At 41.7% G+C, this 20,297-nt stretch overlaps 1 protein-coding gene across 1 annotated transcript in view; it reads right to left on the reverse strand.

Moving 5' to 3' along the window:
• Positions 1-2,424: 2,424 nt before the first annotated feature.
• ACSF3 (acyl-CoA synthetase family member 3) overlaps positions 2,425-20,297 on the reverse strand; it is a 226,399-nt gene continuing 208,526 nt past the window's right edge. The window contains exon 10 of the mRNA XM_012540377.3: positions 2,425-3,738. Coding sequence (XP_012395831.1) covers positions 3,621-3,738 — 118 coding nt within the window. The 3' untranslated portion in view covers positions 2,425-3,620. The remainder of the gene's footprint in view (positions 3,739-20,297) is intronic.

A 20,297-nucleotide genomic window follows, 5' to 3' on the forward strand; every position in this document is an offset into this window, starting at 1 on the left:
TACTTTGTATTTATTCATACAGAATATACAGTATATACAATACTTTATCTGTCTTATCTATTCATCTATTTTATTCATCTGTCTACCATCTTCTATTTTTCATTCTATTTATTCTTTCTCCCCCTTCCCCCTCTTTCTGTCATCTTTCATTCATAAATGATCTATCTATCCATTCTCTCTCTCCTTCCTTTCCTTCTGTCATCTTTCTATCTATATATTGTCTATCCATTCTATTTTCTCTCCCCCCTTTCCCTTTCTCTGTCATCTTCCATCTATCCGTCTATCATCTATCCATTTTATTTATTCTCCCCTCCCGTCTCTTTTCCCCTCCCTCCTTCTCTTTTCTTTGTCACCTTTCATTCTATTTATTCTTTCTCTCCTCCCCCTCTTCCGCCATCCCTCCTCTTTCCCTTTCTCTGTCATTATCTATCTATCCATTCTACTTATTTTCTATCTCTCCTTCCTCTCCCCATCATCTTTCTATCTCTATATTGTCTATCCATTCTAATTATTCTCTTTCTCCCCTCCCCCCTTTTCCCTTTGTCATCTTCTATCTATCCATCTATCTATCATCTATCCATTCTATTTATTCTCTTTTCCCATCCCTCCTTCTCTCTGTCATTATCTATTTATTTATTCTATTATTCTCTCATCCTTTTCCCTCTTTCCCCTCCCTCCCTCTCCCTCTTTCCTTTTCTCCTCTGTCATCTTCTATCTATCCATCTATTCTATTTATCTTTCTCCCCTTTCTCTCCCCTGTCATCTCTTATTTATCTATCATTCATCCATCCATCCATCTATCATCTATCCATTCTATTTATTCTCTCTCTCCCCCCTTCCCTTCCCTTCCTGTTTTTCTCTCTTATTTTGTACCCAGTGAATGTAAGCTCCTGTGGGAGAGAGATTATTTCTTTATTTGTATTTCTATCCCCAGCATCCAGCACATAGTAGGTGTTTGATAGATGAGTGAATGATTCAAAAAATGGAATGTTACCTCTAGATTAATATCAGCTTTTTTCCTTCTCTGAATCTTAATTTGGTTTCATTAAGAAACTCAGGTAGGAACATGCAAGAACTGAAATTCTGACAGAGAAGGAGCTGGCTTTAAGACCTGCCCCTTCTGGAATTTACCAATACTTGAAGAAAACTAATGATCGACAACATTATGACTTAAGACAAACTAACTTTCTGCAATACAGCAGAAAGCCAAAGAGAGCCTTGGGGGTGGGAACACCAGGGGAGTGCCATGTTTCACATCGCTGGCTGGGGGTACCACTGATCTTATTCTTCTCCGGCTATAAACCCCACAAGCTTTTGATAGAAGGCCCCTAAAAGGTACAATGGGCAGAATGTTGGGCTTAAAGTCAGAAAGACCCCAAGCCTCAGTCAGGGCCTAAGTGTCTCGGGCATTGATTAGTTGTATAACCTGATGACAACCTTAAGTTGAGCCTCAGTTTCCTTATCTGTAAAGTGGGGATACCAGAGACTACCTCATCGAGCTCTTGTGAGGATTAAATAAGATAATGCAAGTAAAGTGCTTTGCAAACTAAAAGAGGATATTGTAACAGTTGTCATTTCCAGAGCTCTTTAAATGTGTTATTTTATTTGATACTCAGCAGCTTCCTGAGGTAGCACTCATTATTCCTGTTTCACAGATGAGAAAACAGAGGCTGCTCTGAGATTAAGTGGCTTGCCCGGGGTCACACAATAAGGAGTGAGTTCAGGGCTCCATGATTCTGGGCAGTTCTTTCTTCTCCTGAACCATCCCTCTCCTCACCAACCTTCTCTTCCAGAACAAGGACCCAGGCAGAGCTCTTGCTTCTTGGCCCACGGTCAGGCTCTGAACACTGCGATCCACATTTGGGCAATTTCATTTCTCCTTAGGGCTTGCACTGTGCATGAGGCTGGTCTTGCTCGGGATCAGTAAATGACACACGGACTGGGAAAGGGCCCGGGGTCCATTCTCAGGGGGCGGCCGCCCAGCCTTCTCCCTGACTCTGCCATTGAAGCTCCTGCCGGGGGGTTTGGGTGACAAGATCGGGGAGGGGGAAGGGAGGGAGAGAAAGCAAACTAGAGAGTGCCCCACTCCTGCCCCCGCCCCTGGGATAAGTCTGGGTTATTAGGAGCAGTTTGTATTTATTTGTGCTTCTCTAATTACTGCATCTTCACATCTGTAGGAAAACAGAAGGAGGCGTGTGGTGGGGCATGCAAACAGACACATATCAATTTACAGTGGGTTATTAGAAATTCTCCCAAAGAGATTAAATCCTCCTAAATGATGGTCCGCTTGACTGCTCCATAAAGAAATTTAAAAACCTCACCTCTCAGCCCACTCCCCCCCATTTCTCCTCTTCCCCCCCAAAAAGGTGGCAGAAAGTCAGTGGAAAACTGTGGAAAGGAATGAAAGAAATTAGCAGGCATCAGTGAAGATGGCTAAGGAGAGAAGTTTAATTTAAACAGCAATTTCATCTGGGGATAAGTTGCATATGGCCTGAGGCTGAACGATATAAACAGTATGGAAGATGAGCATCCCAGAGAGAGGAGGCTGGGAGTGGGGAAGGGAATGAGAGTTCTGCTCCCCCCCCCCCGAAGTTCCTACATAGGCAATGAGGAAGTTAGCTCCCCAGGAAATGAAGGTGTCAAGCCAGCTTTTTACTCTATAGTTTAATGGTGTCACCCACACTTTTGCTCCTATTGGAGGATGATACAGAAGTGACTACTAATGGTCTGCAGGGCAGGCTGCTTAGTCCAAGAATTAACTTGCTGAGGTAATGACCACTTAGCCTATATTCTGGTTTAGAAGAAATGATCCCAGGCTTAAACTGCAAATATCTTACGACTGTACCAATCACTGTGTAAAGAGCCAAGAGTCTGGGAGACTGCATGGCCTGTCCTTAATGAAGCCCTTAATGGGCCCAGGTTTGGTGGATGGATCAGTGGTGAGGGTGGAGCTCGAAGGGAAAGCAGGGCTTGCTCTGTCACTCCTGTACAGGGTAACTTTCGATTGGTATTGCTTGATGGGCTGGGGAGACTCCCACTGATAGGGGCACTCCACTCCAAAGCACTTGGAAGCTGGCCGCCGTCCCCGCCCTCCCCACCATCCCCTAGTCAAATGCCTCGGATGACCAGAGCCAGAGGAGGGATGGAGGGGCATTTGAGGGGAAAAGCATCCCAGCAGCCCCTTAGCTGACTTTCCCCTTCTATACAGAACCTTTATGCTGGAGTTCTGCTATTGACACACCGGAGGCTTATTAAAAAAGCAAGATCGACTAAACGTCCTCAGATACTGATTGGGAGGAGAGCATGAAAAGTGGCCTTTTTTCTAAGAAAGGTAGGAGGGGAAGGCATTTTGATTGCTCTGCGTTTAATAAGACTGCAGAAAAAACCAGATTAAAGCTAATACTCCATTGCTTAATTCTGTTTAAGCAGCTCTGAAACAGGTGATTAAAAGAGATGTCTCTGTTCTTGCCTCTTTCCAAGGCCCAACTGTATTGTGTTATTAAAGGTATGTTGTGGTGAAAGGTTAGGAGGACTCATAAGAGCAAATGGGCAGCTTCAAACTCTGATGAAGAGGGCCCCGGTCATTTTGGCTTTAGCTGGAGGTCAGGCCTTGGGCCTATCTAAGCAGGGTAAAACTGCTTGAGTAGATCTTTTTTGTTGATTTTCCCCATCTGGTTCCGTGGGATTTCCTCGACTAACATAATTTCAGAAGGGATGGTGTAGGCCGCCATGTATTCTCTGGAAAAGACAAAAATATTTGTATTTTTAGAGGGACCAGTTCTTTCCAAGAGTCTAGAAAATAAGTACTTTCTGGTTATGGATTTGGAGGAGATAGGAACAGAAGAAGGAAAGAATACGATTAGCAACCTTGGATTGGATGTCCTTGTGCAGACCATACAAGACGGGTTTTTATGACTGTTTGCTCATTATGATCAATAAGTATTTATTAAGCACCTACTGTGCCAAGCTCTGTTAATATAAAGAAAGAAAAAAATCAGTCCCTGCATTCAAGGAGCTCACATTCTAATGGGAAGACAATATGCTAACCATTATGTGTATGATGGATGGTCCTTCTCAGGAGCATCATGCATGTTCTGCTGCTCCCTAACTGTGAATGTCTCCCAAGATTCTGTCCTGGGCCTTTTTTTTTTTTCAGGGATTTTAGCATCTCTATGCAGATCACACCTAGCTCTAAATATTCAGCTTGTGGGTCTCTTCTGAGTTCCAGTCTCAACATCACTGGGTATCTATTAAACCATTCAAACTGGATATGCTATCACTTTCTCAAATTCACTGTCAACAAAGTCAAATTTATAATCTTCCCCTTCAAACTCTCCACTCTTTTGAATTTCTTAATCCTATTGAGGACCCCTTCACCTGTCTACAGTTACTCAGGTTTGTAATCCCAAAGTCATTCTTGATTCTTCACTCTTCATTATAACCAGTAACATTCATTTCCAAAAGTCTCACTGATTCTATTTCTACATCCCCTTGCATTCATCCCCTTCTTTCCCATAATGCAATCAGCTCTCACCTGGACGACTACAATAGCCTCCTAATGGAGCTTTCTGCTTCAAGCTGTTGCCTTTCTATTCTATCCTCCATGGAGCTGCCCCATTGGTACTCATAAAGCGCAGCAGACCTGACTGGATCATTCTCCTGCTCACTGATGGCTTCTTATTATCTCTAGAACCAAATATCAACTCTTGCTCCTCTGGTGCTCAAAGCCCTTTTCCAATCTGGATTCATTCTGCTTTTCTGGACAAATTATTTCCCATCATGCACTTCGTATTCTGGTTAAACTGCTCTACTTCCTATTCTCCAGCCAACATCTGATGCCTTGGAACAGGCTATTTCTCAGACCTGGAAGGCACTTCTTCCTCACCTTTGCCTTCTGGGATGCCTGGCTTGAGTTAGGGCTCAGCTGAAGTACTACCTCCTACCTTAGATGTCTATTCCCATCACCTTAGTTGCCAGTGTTTACCCTAGATCCCCAAATTCTTTTACATTTATCTCCTCCCCCATGCGTGCTTTCATTCTCCTCAGTAGAGTGTAAGGTCCTTGAGGGCAGATGCTCTTTTTGTCTTTGTGTTCCCTGAACTTAGCATAGTGTCTGATATAGTAGCCAATTAATAAAGACTTATTAAATGAATGAATGAATGATTACTATATACAACCCCTTTATTTACTTATATACACCATATACATATAAAGAACCTGAGGCTGAGAGAGGACCAAGTCTGCCCAAAGTCACAAAGCCAGTGATAGCAGGCAGATTCTCTGATTCAATAGTCCATAAACCCTAGCAGGGAATCAGGCAATCCACATATGAAATGCAAAGTCCTCAGACAATGTGATATCACAAAACAGAAATATATGTTTGCATTGGTTCCCATGCTTCACCATAATAACCTTGTCTTTCTTTCCATGAAAAAAGAATCGAACTTTACTTGGGCTGGGCCAATGTGTATTTTGACAGAACTTAACCATCTTCACCAACATGAAAAGCACACTTATTCAACATGTTGTCTTGAAACGGGTGATGACTCCAGATTTAGCCAACAAATATTTAATGAACAGCTACTATGTACTAAGCATGAACAGGCACATAAATTCCTGGGAGCTGAGTTTTAATCAGAGACAACAAGTGACACAGACAAATACTCAAGGATATTTTGGAAGCATTTTGAAGTCACTAGAGAGTAACTTTCCTAAGAACTGTCCAGGGTCAATCTGAGCATTCTGGCCATCAGAACTGGCAGAGTCCTAAAAACTCGTACTGCCCCTTCTCCTGGGGGTGTGCCCATCTGCTTAGAGGTCCCTTGAATGAGAGCACCTGTTGAATGTCCAATTCTTTGGGGTTCCCAAGAGTTGTCTAGTCCATAGTCTGGGCAGATTTGTTCCAATGTAAAGACATAGCAGTGAGCAAAGGGGAAGGGGACCCCTCCTCTCTCGATTTCTGTCTCTCTCTGTCTCCGTCTACCCCCATATCCCCTCCCTCTCCTCTCACTAATGATTATACTTCACTTACTGTGAACTGATGACACACTTTGAGTTGATTTTCCAGTAATGGTGATAGATTTGATTGTTTCACTTCTGGCCAATGGCCCACATTTTACAGAATCAGACTCAACCCTAGAAGGGCACTTAGAGGTCACCTAATCCAATCTCCCGTCCAGTACCGGCATCCTTTCTACAGCATGTCTGACAGATGGTCACCTGACCTCAGTTTGAACATTTCTAGGAAGGAGGAATTTAATTAACTCCAATGGCAGTCCATCATTCCACTGATGGACTCGGAGAGTCTTGGAATCGTAAGCAGCCCGAGAGCTTCAACACCTTTACCTTAAAGTTTGTTTTTCCTTCTGTTTGTCAATACCTGCCCTTTTGTTTGGTTCCACCCATTGGCCTTAAGTTCTGTCCCCACACAGGAGACTACTCTCCCATGCGAGGGCCAACCTTTCGGAAGCTTAAATACAGTCATCATGCTTCTCCTCTGAAACTTAGGGCATCATGGGAAGGATGTCAAAAAGGATGTCAAAAAGAGCAAAACTGCAAACCCTGGATTTACAAGGACCGTGCTCTAAATCAGAGAGCTCCATAGCCACAAGGCCTCCATAAGCCACCCCTCCATCTACTGTGTACTAGTGCATCTTGGTAAACAAGGGCTCATTTTTTACTGGCCGGATTTATTTGACCACAGTCGCCTTAGCCCACGGGGCTCGGGCACAGGTAAAGGAAGTGAAATGACCATTCTCAATCGCGTGTCTAATACGAACCATTACTCCTCATGGGCAAGTGGCCATTTGCCCGGCTTGGCCCAAGCTCCGGGAAGTTGCAGGGGATTAACTCTTTGGTATTTCCAGTTGTGTCATGTTGCATCACCAGCAATTGGATGTGGCTGAGAAATCCCCAATAGCGGCCTTAACAGATGGTGCTGTTTATGAATAAACATGAGTCTAATAGCCTTATAGGTCTGTGTACATCTGCCCACAACCAGCAAGCATCAGCGGACACGACGGAGTACATTGGTGATATGCCTTAATGGCGCCATTATCACGCAATAACATGGTGCTGTTAATGCATCCTGCTGCAAGCTGACAGGGTTACAGCCATGGCTTCCTGCAGCAACAATGGCTTACCCATCAGCACTAGGGGATCCTGGGATGGAAGCTGCAATTTATGGCCCCTCTACTATGTGCTGACTTGTGATTGGATACAGCTGTGAAGCCCCGATTGTGGGTGACACTGTTCCTGGAAACCCCTTGGGTGGGCAACCTTACATGGGTAGGTAACATCTGTGTGCCGCTGGCAGCTGTTGGTGGGATCAGGACTATTTCTGGACTTCCTTCCTGCCACAGGCATGGGAATGGACCTGCGAGGACGTGATTGTGTGTGTGTGTTCGCACGTGCACAATATAAATCTACACACTTGGTTACTGCGAAAATGCTGGCCAAGGTAGCCAGTATCACTCTCTAAAGTGGATAGGGGAGAGTTGGGCTTTTTTTGTTTAAAAGATGGGCTTAAGTATTTATGGGGAGCTCTTCTTCTTGTGAAGTTCTACTTTTTATACAGAAAATTTCTCATGTGGATATTTATTACCATGGCCAGCAGAATGTCATGATGAGAGGGTTTCTAGGCTCAACTCAATTTTCACATCTAATTCCCTACATTTGGCTTTTTGGTAGTTTGCCCTCCATTCCTACTTTGAGTGTTTAATGAATGAGAGGAGTTGGAAGAAATCTTAGAGGTCATTAAATCTAGCCTTCCTCAATGCCAGCATCCCTTCTAAACTATTTACAATAAATGATCATCCAGTCTCCACTAAACACTTCCAAATGACAAGAAATTCCATTTTGGGCTATCTGTAATTATCCAGATATTTTCCTCATATTTAGCCAAAATCTGATGCCCTGTAACTTCTACCCATTAGTTCTAGCTCTGTTTTCTGGGAACAAAAAGAACAAGATCAATCTGTCTTTACATACAATTGAAGAAGCACTTGTGCCTCTCTCCAATTTTCTACTCCCAAGTCTTCTCCAGAACAAACGTTTCAGGTGTTTCAATCTACCTTTGACAGGGAAGGTTTCTAGCTTCCCCGCCATCCTGGGCCACCTTCCTCTGAATGAGTGTTCAGAAAAATTACACTGATTGTGTAAACACACCCAGTGCCAGGAATACAATTCTTCCTCATCCCTGCCTCATACAATCCCTCTCTTCCTTCCTTCAAGGTGTAGCTCTAGCTTTATGAGGACCGTGTAGGAACTGTTTCCTGATTCCTCCTAACTACTAGAGCCCTTCCCTCCCAATTACCTTGCATTTAATTTTTTCATATGTATTCTGATTACATAAATTGGGACATTATTGCCCCAAGCTCCTGGTGAGCAGGGTTTATTTCATTCATTCTACTTACATCACCAGCACCTAGGAGAGAACCTGTCAGATAGGAGGTGCTATACATCAAATGATTGAATACATTCGGTATGGTCAGTATGGTCCCAAATGTACAAAAACAGAAGACATTGAGTCCTGGCAGTCTGGACTGAATGTCAAGTCTTGTGAAGAGGAACCTGGGGCTGTAAAAGAACCAAAGGCATGAACATGTTCTGGGGAGGTTTCACACAGCCATGGTTTGGGAAAGGGAGACTAGAAGTGAGTGTGTGTATGTGTGTGCAACAAAGGGAGTAAGGAAGGTGTTTTCCTATTGTGAATGATGAGTTAAGGCCCATTTCAAGTTGCCCCACAAAAACATTTACCCCAAAAGTGTCTTTTGGACTATTACCCCAGGACTGTCTTCTGGGATCTGCAATAATCTCAAATTTCCTCAATCTCTGCAAGAGATGCTTCTCTTGGGTTTTATAAATTGGACTTTGGACAGTGGAGGACAAAGGCAGATGTCTGCCTGAGAATTCTACTGGTTCCCAAGGTCGCCCGCCTCAAACAAATGTCCTAGTGCCAGGTGTTCTCAGCTGTGACCTCCCCTGCTCCATCCAGTGACACTTGACACATGTGGTCCACTCCCAATCCCTCCTAACCAATAACCATATTCCGGTTCCCTTTGGAATTCAAAGGAATCAATAACACAAGGCCACGGCACTCAGGCATAGTTACAGCAAACCCCATTAGAATGAACAGGCAATTAAAAATGTATTACCAGCAAATAAATAATTTGCCACATTCAGTTCCTTTTGTTTTCTGATTAATGGCTGAAAATATCTGTGCCACATTCTAGCAAGCATAATGATATAGAACATTTCACTGAAGCATCATTATGATTCCTGTATTTCTTTCCCATTGTCTCATGACTCAAAAATTCTCCTACCAGCTGCTGAGGTTTCGCTCTTAGACCCAACTGGACCAGCATCCTTCCCCGCCCCGCGTTGTGTTGACAGTCCACTTATTGTCCTGTATCTGCTTAACAAGCACTCATTGTTCACGTCGGGTTACCCACTCTAATGACTGCCCTGTATCCCTCTCCTTCAGTATGGAGAACTGTGCTATGAACATCAAAGGGGCTTAACAGATGTTACCTGATTTGAATCAGCGAGTGACATAATCATTCTCCGTATCTCATACACTTCTTAACTAGACAGATTTCTGAGAGTGTCACCGACAATAATACGAATCAATATTTTATTGTTGTCATTCAGTCACGTCTGACTCTTTGTGACCCCATTCGGGGCATTCTTGACAAAGTGGTTTGCCATTTCCTTCACCAGAATCAATATCTAGCTGTCCACAAACCCCGATCCCGAGTAAATCCAAGTATCCTATTAGGGAATATAGATTAGGACCCCATGGGATTTCACAGCAGGTAGCTATAGGACCTGCTGAGGGAAGGCTTCCAGGGTATAGCATTTGAGTGGGTAGAAAAATAAGAAATTGACTCTAAATTGTGCACTTTGGGTTCAGCAGGATGAGTATAATTCAGAGTAATGGGGAAGTTTACCTAGGTAGATGATGTACAAAGGAAGATGAATAGCTAGAGTCAAATGAGAGAACACACAGGGTTAGAGAATGATCACTCTAAGAGTTGCAGGTCTTACAACTTCCCCTTTTTGAGAAGCAAAGACACTGGATTTGGAGTCACTTAGCTGCTCTAGGTCTTAGTTTTCTCATCTAAAAAAGTGAGGGTTTATATAAAGACCATCCATCATCTATCTATCTATCTATCTATCTATCCTTATGTGTGTATTTATATATGTAAAGACTAGGTTCTAACCAAGTGACTGCTGAAGTTCCTTCCTGAAGACCATGACCTTATGATGCTGATAAGGACTCCATGTTTTACTGAACACAATGGAGTCTGTACATCTAACTAGCCCAGTTTCACTGGTTATGGAACATAGCTGGACTAGTCAGAATGGGAAAGGATGAGGCTGAGAATAATTTAGAGACAGAAGCTAGATCCAAGAAGATGGATGAGCTCCCAGAAGGAGCAAGTATAAAGAGAAGTACTTAGATATCTAAGTCAGGGCAGAAATTTTCCATCTTGGTCAAAAGGGAATCATGTTAATGGAGGTGGGAGGCAGAAGTAGACCAGGATATCTGGAAAGTGAGAGAAACAGAGAGCATGGAACATATCTATGGCAAACTATGGATGCTGGTGATCACAACGGAGACAGGTTAAAGTTGGGGAGGTTGGGGGTTTTCTAGTAGGGGAGGAACAACCATAATAGGGGAGCTTCGAGAATCAGAGCCTTGAATTAGTGCAATTCAGAATCAGAAAAGGGAGTTGAGGTGAGAAGCAAAATGAGAAATGTGCATAAGAAAATTCAAGAAGAAAAATCTTCTTGAAAAACTTCATAACCAATATTTATTCAATACGGTGTTGGCTGGGTTCCACTCACTGTAATTCCAGTATAGCATGATACATGTCCTAATGTTTGTATCATTTTTAAAGAAAACTATCACTCTTCAGGCTATTAGAGAAATTATAAAAATGAATAAGGAACCTCATGATGATACTGAAGACATTGGCTTAAATATTATTAATGCTCAGAAATCCTTGAGGAAGCAGATCAGTCACTTCATTGAAAAGTGGTAGTTTCTCTGGTTTTACATACAGGGTGGCCTCTGAATATGGATTCCTGATAAATTATAGACTATCTCCTGGGATCCTTTTAAAGCAAGTCATTTTTCAATAGTTATTTTCATGACTAGGCTTTGGAAAGTGGAAGGAACATTGGAATGAGAGGGAGAGGACCCCCCTAAGAATGGTCTTTCCATAACCACTTACTAGTTGTGTTACAATGGGTAAATTCTGTAGCCTTTCTCAGTCTCAATTTCCTCATCTGTAAAATGGACTGGAGGGGCAGCTAATTGGTGTGGGGCAGTGGATACAGCACCAGCCCTGAAGTCAGAGGACCCGAGTTCAAATGTGGCTTAACATTTCTTAGCTGTGTGACCCTGGCAAGTCACTTAACCCCAATTGCCTCAGCAAAAAGAAGTGGACTGGAGAAGGAAATGACAAATCACTTTAGTATCTTTGCTAAGGAAACCCCCAAAAGGGAGATGAAAATCCCTGAATCGAGAAGCCAGGTGGCGTGGTGGGTAAAGTATCTAGGTCTAGAATCTAGTGTTCAAATCTGGCCCAACATTTTAGATGTGTGACCCAGAACAAGTCACTTATCCCTATCTGATTCAGTTTCCTCACCTGTCAAATGAGCTGGAGAAGGAAATGGCAAACCCCTTCAGTATCTCTGACAAGAAAATACCAAATGAGTTCACAAGGAGTTGGACCTGAGTGAACAACAATGAAACCTCTGAGGGAGGGAGGTGGCCCAGTGTATAGAGTGCTGAGCTTGGAGTCAGTAAAACTTTGGTTAAAATTTATGGGACCCTGGACAAATCACTAACGTTTGCCTTAATCCAATGGAGAAGGAAAGGCAAACCAGAGATACTGGTATCTCTGCCCAGAAAACCCTCTGGACAGTTTGATTCATGGGGTCACGAAGAATTGGACATTCCCGAACAACAATTGATAGTCTTAGAGTTACAGAATTTCAGAATTAGAAGGGAGCTCAGAGGCCGTGTGGTCCAATCAATATCTAAAAATGATCCTCTCTACAATCAACAAGATTATGGTAGGCATTGGGGATATGAAGAAAGGCAAAAAATGAACTACAACAACAACCCAAAATATGGTCTCTCTTCTCAAGAAGCTGGCATTCTAATGGGGGAGCCCACAAGTGAATATCTAGGTAAATATAAGCTACATAGTAAATGGAGGATCAATTCAAAAGGGATTGGGGAGACCAGAACTATTGGTGAAACCTTCCCATTAAAGGTGGAGCTTGAGCTGAATCTTGGAAAACTAAGAGGTAGGAGTGAGGAGAGAGAGCATTCCTAGGTATGGAGGACAGGGCTTGTGCAGTCATCTAGTGTTTTAGTTATCCCTCCCAGCTTAAGGTCACCTGCCATTTTGCTGTCTATAGAACGTTCTAACAGAGCTCTCTTTTCAAGTTGACATCAAAACACACACGATTACTTTCGTGTTTGATCTGAAGATACCATGGGACCCTCTAGTCCCTTGAGACCTCAGACCTTTTGTCAGTCTTTGGTACCCAAGGATATTGTCTGAACCAGATGATTGGGAGTCAGCAAGGTTTGCTAGGTGATCTGTTATTATCTCCTAATTTATTTTGGATGTCAATCATCTCCCCACCAACCATTTTTGTTCTGTTCTTTCAAATCCAAAGATAATTTTCCTTGGCAGAGAAAGTGAAAGCAAAATGTGATTTCAGCAGCTTCTGTCTTCCCTCCATTGCTGATTATCCTTAGCCCACTCATCCTAAGCAGAGATTTTATTTCTACTTTAATTCTCCCCACTACACATGCAAACAAAATTCTTCTTGCTACCCTTGACTTTTTGTCAGCCATAACTCATTCTGATGTTAACATTGGTGACCTTCCTCTTAAAGGTCTGAGCCACTTTTGTATTCATCTTGTTATCTGTCTTTGCTTCCATTGTCAGAGTGGAGAAAACCTTTCACTTGAATTTAGACAGGCCTAAATTCTAATTCCCTCTCAAGACAGTTGGGCAGGACATTAAACCTCTTTCGGCCTCAGTTTCTTCATAGGTTAAATGATGATGAATTATCATCTCTATCTCAGGGTTGTTGTGAGGATCAAATGAGATAGTGCATGTAAAGTGAGTGGTAAACTTTAAAACAGTATCTAGATGTTAGCTATCATTATTATTAGCTATAAAATCTTTTAAAAATATAAACTGGAAGGTTTTGTGGCTCTGGAGACAAAGTCAATGCTGATAAATTAGTACTGAATAGTCTGTGGTACACAAAATAATGGGATATTACTGTACCATAAAAAATTACAAATGTAAAGAAATCAGAGAATCATGGGAAGACTATCTATAAATTGATTCAAGGTGAAGTAAGCAGAACCAGGAAAACATATACATAATTGGCTGTAACTATGTAAACAGGAAGAACTAAAATAGGCATTCTGTATTATTATTATATAAATAATCAGTATATGATCAATACATGATCAAAGTTGCCTCTGGGGGAGAGCTTAGAAAATATACCTTCTTCTCTTCTTAACAGAAGTGGGAGAATAAGGGATGTAAAATATTGCATATGCTATGGGATACAGTCGATAATGTTGAACACTTTTCCTGAACTGTCTTTTTTCCCCCCCTCTTTTTAACCCTTTATATCAAAAAATTATATCAAGATTTGCTAGATAGGGAGTGAAGAGGGATATATTTGGAAATGAAGATTATCTAAAAACAAAAAAATGTCACTGATTTTTTAAAAAACCTAAACTGGATTGGAGTTTCATGTACACCCACATTGGTTTCTTGAGACCATTATCTCTTTTCTTCATTAGAACTGTTTTTTTGTGCCTTCAAATTTCATTTTTTAGATCTTCCTCATTTTTCCTGAGATGATTTCATTATAGTTATATTTCATGAACCCTTTAATATTAATTCTTCCTAAACTTTAGTGTATATGCTAGACTATTCATACTTTTCAGAAAAGTTATTTCCTTTTAATGTTCCCATAATTTCTACCCCGGTTTATTATTTCCTTGTTGGCAAGAATCAGATCCAAATTAGAATTTTTCCTTTGTTAGTTATTTTTCCTTTTGAAGGATGAAATGATCATTTAGGAAAGTCAAGAAATTATTAGCTGCTCTGTTTTTGTCTGAGAGTTCCAGCAGAGTCTGGATAACACAAATCTCCTATCACTACTCTATTCTACTTCTGTCAGGATTGTAGTCCGTTTTTTCAAACTCTTCATCATTTCCTCTTCCTCTCCAGATAGTATAGAGGAGAAACTGAATATATTGGTTTTGTTCTTACCTTGGATTTTCACATCCTCCACCTCTGGTATCTGAGTTTCCTTACATGGTAAGTTTCCTTAACTTTTATTAATTAATATACAAGTACTCAATCCACTGTCCCACCATCAGTTAGTTTCATCTCTTGTTTCTTTGACCTTTCCAAAGCCACTAAGCCACTATGTTTCACTGACAATTGAGATCAAAGTTGTTTCCTTAGATTAGGATTTTTTAGTTCATTTTGTTTGTAATTTTGAGGTCATGGATCTATCTTTCTTCCCTCCTTTCTTCCTTCATCACTACTTCCTGTGATATCTAGGATATAAATAGACACTATTTCCCTTTCAATTTAATATTGTTAGATTTGCTAAACTCCAGGCAAATCATTCTTAGCAGGCTTTGTTAGGTAGGCTCCATTCCTGGTCAGAAGCCTGTCATTTCTACATTTTAAGCCACTATTCAAATTTAGTGGGAAAGAAAAGTAAGGTAAAATACACCAATCAAAATCTTGGACTAGAAACTAAGAAGATTGTATAGCGACCTTAAATATCAAGTTTTCTTCTGAAAATCCTTGTTTATAATATAGCCATTTATTTCTCAGCCACTTATATTCTCTCTCACATCCTCTGAAAAGGATAATTGGGATAAAGAAGTAGTTTGATTAAGATCTGTTGCTCAATAAAGAACAAACCCAAGGTACTGAGGTGTTAAAGTATGCATTTATCAGTATGTAAAGGGCTGATGAAACATTGATTGGTATTAAGTTTTGTTGTATTTTTTTTTAGACTTTAAAACCATTTATACATTTTTGCTGCTTAATTCAATTTAACTCAATAAACATTTACTAAAGCTTGCTGGATATAAAGCAGAGGTTTCAGACATGCAGCTCACAATATTCCTGACTGTCCTTGAAACCAGGTTAAAATTTAATTAGGAAATATTTGACAAAGTAAACAAAAATGCATACATAATGTAACATAACTAACATATAATGTTAACAAGTAATTTTCTAAGTTGATATATGGCCTTCAAGGATGCTTATTTATGGTTTAGTAGCTTTCATTTTTTTTCCTAAATAATAGTTTTTTATTTTTTCAAATACATGCAAAGATAGTTTTCAGCATTCACCTTTGCAAAAGCTTGTGCTTCAAAGTTTTTTCTCTCCCCTTAGACACCAAACAAGCTACTGTAAGTTAAACATATGCAATTCTTCTAAACAGATTTCCATATTCATTGTGCTGCACAAGAAAAATCAGATCAAAAGGGGGAAAAAAAACCCACGGGAGAAAAAAAAAAAGCCAACTACCACAAAAAAAAAAAAAAAAAAAAAGGTTTAAATAGTATGTTTTGAATCACATTCGGTCCCCACCATCCTCTCTCTGGATGTGGATGGCTCTCTCCATCACAAATCTATTGAAATTGCCTTGGATCATCTCAGTGTTGAAGAGCCAAGTTCATCACAGTTGATCATCACATAATCTTGTTGCTATGAACAATATTCTCTTGGTTCTATTCATTTCACTTAGCATCAGTTCGTGTAAGTCTTTTCAGGATTTTCTGAAATCAGCTTGCTCGTTATTTTTTAGTGGATAATATTCTATTATCTTCAAATATCATAACTTGTTCAGCCATTCTCCAACTGATGGGCATCCACTCAGTTTTCAATTCCTTGCCACTACAAAAAGGGCTGCCACAAACATTTTCCCCTTTTTTATGATCTCTTTGGGATACAGACTTAGTAGAGACACTGCAGGCAAAGAGTACGCACAGTTTAACAACCCTCTGGGCATACATAGTTCCCAATTGCTCTCCAGAATGACTGGATCAGTTCACAGCTCTACCAACAATGTATCAATGTCCCGGTTTTCCCACATCTCCTCTAACATTCAACATTATCTTTTCCTATCATCTGAGATCTGTGAAATAGTACCATAGAGCTGTCTTAATTTGTATTTCTCTAATCAATAGTGATTCAGAGCATATTTTCATTTGGCTAAAATGGCTTTAATTTCTTTATCTGACCACTTATCAATAGGGGAATGCTTTGTATTCTTATAAATTTAATTCAATTCTCTATATATTTTAGAAATGAAGAGTAGCTCCCATTTCTAAAGAGTTTGACATCACCATTGTAGAGCACGTTACAAGGCAGTAAGGGAAATGCAAAGAGTCAGTAAGATTTGGGTCCCCATGCTTATAAAGTTTATATTCCAGAAGAATATAGTCTAATGACTAACTTTTGTATTGTTCAAAAAGCTTTGCCCATATATTTCATTTGATAATCTTCTCTCGGGGACGCTATATGGCTAGGAATCAAGGAACAACAGATCTTGGAAGAACCAAAATTGCAGGTGACCCAGAATACAATGGGGAGATCCCTGGTGGATGTAAGCAAGCTGAAATATTGTCTTTAATAACTGGCTTTCTTTGGTTTGGAGATTTGGGGCAGTGGATCAGGGTCCCCAAAGCATTGAGCAGAAACTTTCAAGGGAATGGGGCAGGGGCATGGAGAGTGGGAGTGGTCTAATTCTAAATGACAGTCAATGTTGCAAAAGGAAAGTTTAGAAGAATGCTGTTCTGTACCTAAAGAAGGAGAAGATTTGCATTAGTTTTGTTGGTAAAACACTTTTTAACTTAATATAATCAAAATTATCTACTTTGCATTCAATAATAAACTCTAGTTCTTCTTTGGCCACAAATTCCTTTCTTATCCACAGATCTGAGAGGCAAAACTATCCTTTAAAGGAGAGTATTTGCAACACACACTCTAATCAGAGAGGGACAGACGCTTCCCTACAAGTCTGTTTGTGTGGGAGTCTGCTTGCATATGGAAAGGAAGAGCATAACCCTTTAATTAGAAGAATATATAGATTTTAATAGATACTAGTCATCTCCTAAAATTAGGTAATGGAGCCCAAACAACAGATAAACAGACAGTTACATTATTAAGAAGTCAAAACCCTAAGGAACACTGCAGTCTTTCTCACTACTGGAGTGCACACAATCTTGGTACATGCACAGGGGAGGTAGACCAATCCATCCATTAACCAAGAGGCGCTTATTAACTGTCCACTACATCCAGGCACTGAAGACACAGAGACAGACATGCAACAGCTCCTGCCCTCAAGAAATTCCCAACTTAGTGACTTTATGGAGGAAACACCAAAGACCCGAGTTCAAGTCCCAGCTCAGTCAGTGCCATGTGGTGATCTTGGGTAAAGGACTTAACAGCCCTGAAATCTTACTTTGCCCTGAGAAATGAGAACCACCCTTCTTCTACAGGTCTCGCGGGCTCCTGCCTCTCAGATGCAACGATGTACATATGCCATGTAAATGCCAGCCGTTTCACGTGTGCTCTCCCTGGCAGAGGAGCAGTAGCTTCGCCCTTTGAGAGGGAGCTTTCCTTCCCCAGCTGCCTCCGTGTCACCAGCCTGGGGCCCTGCCCAGTGCTGACAGGCGGCTCCCTGGCACGGGTTCCGGCACCACGTGCCAAGCCCACAAAGCTTCCCGACCTGCCTCCAAACCCGACAATTGACACCTCCTGCCAGATGGACGGCTCAACGCAGGATGGCGCCTGTCACCGCAGAGCTCGATCGGAGGCGAAGGCTGCAAAATGAATCACTCTGAAGAGGGACATGTGTCTCCTGCCAGGGAGCATGAAAAGTGGGGAAAACAAATGGAAGTGACATTTAAAATAAAGGAGGGAGACAGGGCGAGAGGCAAGAGGGAGAGTGAAGAGGGGAGGCAGCTGCTCTGGAGCCTGGGAGCCTGGGGGGCCGGGGAAAGGCTTGGGGTGGGCATCCTCGCCAACCTGGATGCCCAAGGGTGAGGGCACCCGGTGCCCCAGGAAGATTGGCTCACGAAGCCCCCACGCCAAAATCGCAGGTGACCCAGAGAATAAAGGAGATGTATGGTCCCGAATAGTCGACCTCCTTTGGCTCTGATCCTTTGGATCAGAGACAGTGGATAAATGTCCTCAAAGCACCAAACAAAAAGTCTCAGAGGGATAGCAGCTGTGTGATCCTAGATGGGAGCTAGAGAGAAGGGGGCATTGAGGGGAACTCTACCTAATAAATTAGTTTTGTAGGTATGAAAACTTTTTAACTTAATATAACCAAAATGATCTGTTCAATAATAAACTCCAGCTCTTCTTTGGCCACAAATTCCTTCCTTATCCACAGATCTGAGAGGTAAACTATCCTTTACAGGAGAATATTTGCAACACACAGAGTCTAATCAAAAAGATCTGCATTGTCTGGTTAGCATCTGCCAAAGACAATGAACAGAAAATTAACAGAACGGGTCTCTATGGACCAGCCTGTCTCTTGTGCTTATTTAGGCCAACTCGGTGATGGGCGAGAACCTCCTCGTCCTAAGAAGGCCCAGTCACACTGCTCCGTTTCTACTGGCTCACCCTCTGGCCTGGCCCACCTCCATGTCCCATGTTCAGCTCCCCTTATTTTTTCTCTTCCTGTGTTAGAATGCAAGCTCTGTGAGGGCAGGAACCATCTCTCTCTCTCTCTCTCTCTCTCTCTCTCTCTCTCTCTCTCTCTCTCTCTCTCTCTCTCTCTTCTTAGTTCTTGGTACACAGTAAGCCCTTAATAAATATTCTATTTAAACCACTTGACATTTATAATGTTTTATATGTTGCAGACTGGTGTTTTTATGGACTGAGAATGTAAGCTCTGTGAGGGTGGGAACCATCTCACTTTTTTTTTGTGTTCTTAGTTCTTGGTACACAGTAAGCCTTTAATAAACGTTCTATTAAACCACCACTTGACACTGTCGTGTTTTTTGTGCTGCAGACTGTGTTTTCAAGGACTGAGGTCACTGGGGGCCTGGAAATGTGTCTCCTAATCTATGACAGAATGGGCCACGCAGTTCAACAACAAGTATTTGCAGTCGGCCGAGTACCTGGAATAGGATTGCAGGGGAGATAAAGATGTGGCCCCTCTCCTCCTCCAAGAGCTTATAGGCTGGCAAGCATGATAACAAAAGGGAATAAGTAACTAAAACAAACGGTGGCCATGTGATAGGTGCCACATACGAGCCTAGAGTCAGGAACTTGAGTTAAAATTCATCTTCAGACACTCATGAGCTGTGTAAGTCACTTTACCATGTTTGCCTCAGTTTCCTCATCTGTAAATAAGGTGGAGAAGGAAAGGAAAATACTAGAATTCTAGTATTTTCGCCAAAAAAACTCCAAAAAGTGTCATGAAAGTTGGACATGAATGAAAATGATTAAGCAAAAATGAGAGGTACAAATAAAATGTTATGGGTGTTCACAGGAAGGTGGGAGGGGGACGGACAAGGAAGGCTTCATGAAAGAGCTGTTGTCTGGGCTGGATTTTAAAGGTTTGGATTTTCAAACTATCTAAATAAGTGGAGATACAGGGCCCGAAGAGAATCTCAGACAGAGGGAACAGGATTAATCTCTGTAGAAGGTCAAGTGCGGGCTGTGCTTGGAGAATCCTCAGTCACCTAGCTTGACTATGTATATGTATATGTAGGGGTGCAAAGAAAAATAACCCAGAAAAGCAGATGGAGGCCAAAGCCTTAGCAAACCCAAGGAGTTTGAGCCTTCTTTTATAGGCAGTAGTAGCCAAAGACATTTTGTGAAAGGAGAAGGAAGGGCTGTGTATGTGTATTGTTGTTGCTGGGTTGTTTCATGACCCCATTTGGGGTTTTCTTATCAAAGATAAAGGAACGGCTGGCCATTTCCTTCTCCAGCTCATTTTGCAGATGAGGGAACTGAGGCAGACAGGGTGAAGTGACTGGCCCAGGGTCACAGAGCTGGTGAGTGTCTGAGACAGGATTTGAACTCACCTTGCCCAGCACCCTATCTGCTGCACCCACCTAGTTGCCCGTGTATATGTGACATGATCAGAAATATTCTCTAGGAAGACCAAACTGGATCAAAAGAAACCAGTGGTGGGAAGACAAGATCGAGGACCTGAGAAAGCATAAGAGGAAGGGACAGAGACACTGG

Source organism: Sarcophilus harrisii, chromosome 2 (genome assembly GCF_902635505.1).
Source record: "Sarcophilus harrisii chromosome 2, mSarHar1.11, whole genome shotgun sequence".
Classification (NCBI taxonomy): domain Eukaryota; kingdom Metazoa; phylum Chordata; class Mammalia; order Dasyuromorphia; family Dasyuridae; genus Sarcophilus; species Sarcophilus harrisii.